General features: G+C 43.2%; 1 protein-coding gene across 1 annotated transcript in view; it reads left to right on the top strand.

Annotated features, from left to right (window-relative positions):
• Frem2 (FRAS1 related extracellular matrix 2) overlaps positions 1-6,647 on the top strand; it is a 137,263-nt gene that overhangs the window by 111,679 nt on the left and 18,937 nt on the right. Inside the window, exons 13-16 of the mRNA XM_031373815.1 lie at positions 452-610; positions 2,019-2,322; positions 3,875-4,006; positions 4,235-4,566. Coding sequence (XP_031229675.1) covers positions 452-610; positions 2,019-2,322; positions 3,875-4,006; positions 4,235-4,566 — 927 coding nt within the window. The remainder of the gene's footprint in view (positions 1-451; positions 611-2,018; positions 2,323-3,874; positions 4,007-4,234; positions 4,567-6,647) is intronic.

Genomic DNA, 6,647 nt, shown 5'->3' with positions numbered 1-6,647 from the left:
TGTGTGTGTGTGTGTGTGTGTGTGTGTGTGTGTGTGTGTGTGTGCATCCAGGCAGCTCCACTACAAACCCACACTGTACCATGACCTTGAAGACCTGGTTCCAAGGTGTCTGTCAGCTTTCTCCTCTCACTGTCAACTAATAGATTGGATTTTCTGTAACTTCAGCTTCGCAAATCCACAACTGATTTATCTACTATCATCACAACTGAAGAGAAAGCCTGAGAACCTAAGCATCTCAAGAACTTGTAGCATGCCACAGGTCCCTCCTCCCGTAAACATCAGAAATAAGCAAGGTGCCATGGTCACATGAAATAAGCTATATGTGGCCCATCATTGAATATGTTCTGCGCATGGCAATTTCATCAGAGATTCCAGGGATTTTCTAGTCATTTTTCTGAATGAAAATTCACCTTAATATTTGATAAATGAATGCTCTGTCCTTTGCTTCCAGGCAACCAAGGCCATTGTATATATAGAAGAAATCAACAGCATGGCAGATGTCACCTTTCCTTCTGTCCCTCACGTTGTGTCCTTGCTGATATACGATGACACTTCCAAAGGCAGAGAGGACACTGGACCTGTGTCTGGCTATCCTGTTGTCTGCATTACGGTAAGGAAGAAATAGATCAAATGTGGGGAAATTATAAATCATTTCTTTAAAAGATTCACTTACTTTTATTTTATGTGTATGAGTGTTCGCCTGCATGTTTGTATGTGTACCACATGCATGCCAGAATTGGGAATCAGAACTCCTGGATCTATAGTTACAGATGATTGTGAGCTGCCATGTGGGTACTGGGAACCAAACCTAGGTCCTCTGCAGGAGCAGCCATTACCCTTAACCCTAAGCCATCCCTTTAGCCCCATAAGAGATAGACTTTAGTAATATCATCCTCAGAAATGTAAGGCTTAAGCTCTCAGCTGTGAAAAACAGACAATAATAATTAAATGAAACTCCCATTTTCTTCCTCACAAACATACAAATTCCATATTAACCGAGGATACCGTGTATGGTTTAAGACTCTGTCACCATCAGGCAAGTCAGTGAAGCATGACCTCTGCACAGAAAGAATTAAAAGAAAATAAAGGCAGGTGAAAACGGGTATCCATAGCTCTAATATGAGACAGTGTATAAAGGCTAGAGCCAACATTCCCTGTGCAAAGGATCAAGTTGAATTTTGATGGTTTAAGATTCAGACAAGGGAAGATCATTCTGGAAAGGGGTGGCCATGGAGAAAGAATGGAAGGAATTTATTATAGGTTTTACTTGCTTTCTCATAACTGAATTTTAAGTTTCTCATGAACAAAAGCTATGGCATATATTTTTATGTCACAGTAGCCCTAACGAACACCCCGCATATAATAAGCACACAATGGATGCTTGTCAGCTTAACAAGGAGTGAAGAATTTGGTGTTCACTTATAACGGGCTTCTAAATGTCACTTTAGGCAACCAGGAATTCATTTGTTGACTAGCAGGGAGAGTTCTCATGCAGAAGAGCCACATGAGGAGAGGGTCATGTTGGCATGTTAGTGGGGCAGTAGTGTGTAACTGGAGTTGGAAAGGGTGGACTTGAATTGGATGGGAAGGAGCTAAGGGAATGGTAAAGAAGGGACCAACTTAAGAAACATTACAAACTGTTACAAGGTCATCCCCTCCCCGTGAATGTGAAGGAAGAAAGAGAGGGATTGGTTTGTCAATGGATGTCTGATTGGCATGCCTGCTGTCTCTGATGGTGTGAACCAGCCTCATAAGAGAAGTAGATTTCTATAGGTTAGAAGGAGATGGGACAGAAGTATACAGGTAAGAATGGCTCTGGGGCATCATAATGAAATGATTAACCCTTCTGTGTATGGTCACGAAGTTTAAAGGACAGAAACTGTCACAACTGGGAATAAGAATTCAGAAGTTGCACGAACAACATGTAGCCTTGTGGGGGCGGGGAAGCATGTGAACAATTCTACATGACTCAGAACTGTGGTCCTAACACATATCTGTTTTGTTTGATTTTCCCATAGGCCTGCAACCCCAAATATCCAGACTATGAGAAAACAGGCTCTATTTGTGCCAGTGAGAACATCAACGACACTTTGACCCGATACAGATGGCTGATCAGTGCTCCCGCTGGCCCGGATGGTGTGACCAGCCCCATGAGAGAGGTGGACTTCGACACCTTCTTCACATCATCCAAAATGATCACGTTAGACTCCATATACTTTCAGCCTGGCTCCCGGGTCCAGTGTGCAGCCCGAGCAGTGAACACCAATGGGAATGAAGGCCTGGAACTAATGAGCCCCATCATCACCATTGGCAGAGAGGAAGGTGAGAGACTGTCTCACAGTGAGGGCTGCTGAAACACTACAGTATTGTGAATGCCTTGTTTCTCTGTATAAATTCCTCCAGTGCCCATGTGTGCCATGGCTCTCTACTTGAAGATTAGCATCCATGTATAGCAGTCTTCACTAGGAAGCAGCTGTTTGCATATTTCATGAGCATTGTACATTATGAGCCTTGTACTCATAATGATGATAAAGGAGGTCTCTCATCCTCTAGAAGTCCATGGGAAAATTGGAAGCATGGGTATTCTGAGTGTGGTCCCACACAGAGGAGCTGCTGAGATGAGAAGCGGCTATAAGAGGCATGAAAGGACCTGAACTTGTTGGGACTAAGGAGCCAAAACACAGGGGAGCTCTCAAGAGAAAACATAAGAAGGGTTGTGTCTAGATGAGGGGAGGGGTACTGTGCCAGATGAAGAGCACAGTTAGCTGCCGCCAGCCTGGGAATCTACTGGGGACACAGGGTGACGGTGAAGGTGGAGAACCATGCATATGTATTCTCACCTCATTACAAAGGGGAAGCTGTATTTGAAGCTGGAGTCACGGAGCGTGCATATGTTCCTGACCAAAATGAGCATCAACTGTTAGGTCCATCTGACGAAGAGCTATTTCCTCTCAAACCTGTTGAGCGGTGGTCTGTATGTCTTGCAGAGGACCCAAGTCCAGTTCCAAGCACCCATGTTAGATAGCTCACAACTGACTGTAGCTGCAGCTCCAGAGGATCTGATGCCTCTGGTCTACACAACACACACACACACACACACACACACACACACACACACACACACTCATGCATGCATGCATGCACACATAAAATTCTTTCTTTTATTTTTTTTTAAAGTGCATTTAGGACTTGAAATTATGATGCACTTCTGGGATCAGTTCCCAGTTCTGTTAAAATACACACTAACTTTTAATTTTATTCACCAAAAGGATATCTATTATAGCTAATACATAATATATATATATAATAATTAATCATATCCTAGGGTAACATTCAGACTCACTTCATTTATTGCATTGTATTTCAACCATTTTCATTTTGTCTGTTCACATTATACAACACAATTTTGTGCATATATTCCTGGCCTAAGTGAGCACCACGTATTCAGTCAGTCTCACCAAGAACTGTTTCGTCACAAGCCTTCTGGAGAGGTTCCTCCCCTGTGTGCTGTGGTCACCTCTCATACAGTCTTCTGCCTTTCTGACACATGTTCATAGGGAATAAAATATAGAAAAATAATAGCATCTATATTAAGACATTATTTTTTGTTTTTTTGTTTGTTTTGTTTTGTCTTAAAAAGATTTATTTTATTATATATAAGTACACTGCAGCTATCTTCAGACACACCAGAAGAGGGCATCAGAAGTCATTACGATGGTTGTGAGCCACCATGTGGTTGCTAGGCATTGAACTCATGACCTCTGGAAGAGCAGTCAGTGCTCTTAGCCGCTGAGCCATCTCTCCAGCCCCACATTGAGATATTTTTTATGTGCTGTTATCTTCTTTTAACATAATTGTGCTGATTTTCTTCAAGGTCTCTGTCAGCCACGTGTGCCTGGGGTAGTGGGGGCAGAGCCATTCTCAGCTAAATTGCGCTACACTGGTCCCGAGGACCCAGACTTTGCCAACCTCATCAAGCTCACTGTCACCATGCCACACATAGACGGTAGGTACCCTGGGGAAAGCAAGAAAGACCTTAGGAGCATTGTGTGCACTTATAACCTGGTTTGGTTTGCTTCCTTGACCTTCAGTCTGCGGTTGATGTTCAAACTCATCTGCTTCTCTCAATTCTCTCTACCCAGCTTTGAAAGTCTGTCAACTTAAAACTCATTCGTTAAAGTTAAAACAGAAATGCAAGCACAACCAGATGCTACTTCCCTGTGCTTCCCCGCAGGCATGCTCCCCGTCATCTCCACAAGAGAGCTGTCCAACTTTGAGCTGACCCTCAGCCCTGACGGCACAAGAGTTGGGAATCACAAATGCTCCAACCTGCTAGACTACAATGAAGTGAAGACCCACCATGGCTTCCTGACTAATGCCACGAAGAACCCGGAGGTCATCGGAGAGACTTATCCTTACCAGTACAGCGTGCCGGTCAGGGGTTCCAGCACTCTACGCTTCTACAGAAACCTGAACCTGGAGGCCTGTCTGTGGGAGTTTGTCAGCTACTATGACATGTCGGAGCTCCTGGCTGACTGTGGAGGAACCATCGGGACCGATGGCCAGGTACGTGTTCTAACATCTGAGCCTTATTGCTTGGTTCTGTCAGTAGACTTATTTTTTTTCCCTCCGAATCTTAACTGTTATCTTGGTTACACAGGGATGGGTGATTGCCATGAATGGTGAGAAAACCCATGTCGTACTACATACATGCCCAAGCGGTATACTTGCTCCTCCTCCCACACCATCAGAAAAATACTGCTAAACGATAAGGAATAGAGTCTCTGCTTGTGTTATAATTTCAAACATCTAAAATTTGTATTCAAAATTATAATAAGTATTTGAACTAAAATCCTGAAATAACAAAAAGGTTATAAAGTAGCAAATCCTGTGCAGAATGCACCATATCTGTAAAGAATTAGCCAAGAGGAGTCTAAACTCCTAATGGGGTTAGCAGTTCCTGAAGGTGTCTTTCTTTCTTTTTTTTTTTTTGTCATTAATTTATTTATTCATTCACTTTACATCTCAATCACTGCTCCCTCCTGGTCTCCACCCTCCTCCCTTCCCCGCTCACATAGTCCCTCCCTCCATCCCCCCATCCCCTTCTCCTCTGAGAAGATGGAGACTGTGAGAGAGGATGCACCAAGCCCTGAAGGTGTATTTCTAAAAGCTATATTTCTGCTGTGCTAAAAGCAAAATAAAGGGGAGAGCCTATGGTAACTCACGACAAGAACTTAGTGATTTCAGCTACTGTCAGTGTTGAGTGGTGGCCTCCCATGATGCTTGGAAGTCGATGGACTCACAAGTTAAGATTTACCATCCTCAAAAAGAAGACAGAGTCAGTAAATAGCATGAAATAGTGAAAATCTGTATTTAAGCACTAATGTAAAGGCGGCGTGAAGCAGTGGGAAAAAACGATATACCGCAATCAAGCAAATGCTTCCCACTTGAGATTTGGTTCTGATGAATTCCAGCTGTGAGGTTTTGGACATGTTCCATCAAGTACTTGTGGGTGGTAGTCTACTGGGTACTTCTTTCTCAGTCTGTCTTGGCCCCATGAAAAGGAAAAAAAGTCACTACCCAAGCCTTCTCCTTACAGATTAAATATGTTTATCTCTTCCTTACAGAGCCTGGGCAATGCTTATAAAAATCACTGTCTACTTTCTGATCGCTCCAGGCACAGGATCAGTTAACACACATGATGAAATAGGACACAGGACTGCCCTGTAGTTCGACTGGGTCTTTGTTAGCTCGCTTCCCCACAGAATAGAAATATGTCTCCATCTTTCATTTGTCCCACAGATAGCTAGTTTTCCCAGTGTGCCTCTGCCTTCACGCTGCCAAAGCTTATTCCACCATGGCTGGCCAACTGCAGTGCATCAGGCTTGCTTTGAAGGCAAGGCTTAGCTATAAAGTGTTTAACTCTTCAGATTAAGTCTGGCTACTAAGTGTTCACTTAAACTGATTCTACTTTGCACAATCTTGTAAATGCCTGGTATTCTATTGAATCATTTGAGTCCAGAAACATTGTATGCCCAGTGACCTCAAGTAACTGAAGCAAGTGCTGTGTCTCTGTAATGAAACTTTGGATGATTCTGTTGTTAGGCAAGAACTAAAGATGCCAGTTCCAGCCAGGTTTATCCTGCACATAAGGTCTATGTAACATACCAGGAATGAGATAAAGCACACCCTGAGGATTATTGGTCATCCAGTTATCTATCATCTATCCATCATCTATCTATCATCTGTCTGTCTGTCTATCTATCTATCTATCTATCTATCTATCTATCTATCTATCTATCTGCCTGCCTGTCTATCTATTTGTGTATATTTTGCTGTAATATATATTTGCACCATGTGCATGCCTTGTACCCATAGAGGCCAGAAAAAGGTGTTAGATCCTCTGGACCTGGAGACTTGAGGTGACAAGATTTGAACCCAGATATTCTGGAAGAGCAGCCATTGCTGTTAACTCCTGAGCCATCTCTCCAGCCCTCAGGTTATTCAGTTCCTAACCAGTTCATGTTAAGTTGTTTTGTTTTGTTTTGTTTTGTTCAGTAGATGGCCAACATAAAAGAAAAGAATCCCTTCTGCCGGGCAGTGGTGGCGCACACCTTTCATCCCAGCACTTGGGAGGCAGAGGCAGG

The sequence above is a fragment of the Mastomys coucha genome, unplaced genomic scaffold, assembly GCF_008632895.1.
Source record: "Mastomys coucha isolate ucsf_1 unplaced genomic scaffold, UCSF_Mcou_1 pScaffold16, whole genome shotgun sequence".
Classification (NCBI taxonomy): Eukaryota; Metazoa; Chordata; class Mammalia; order Rodentia; family Muridae; genus Mastomys; species Mastomys coucha.
The sequence above is the reverse complement of the archived record's forward strand: the minus strand, read 5'-3'. Positions and strand labels throughout refer to the sequence as shown.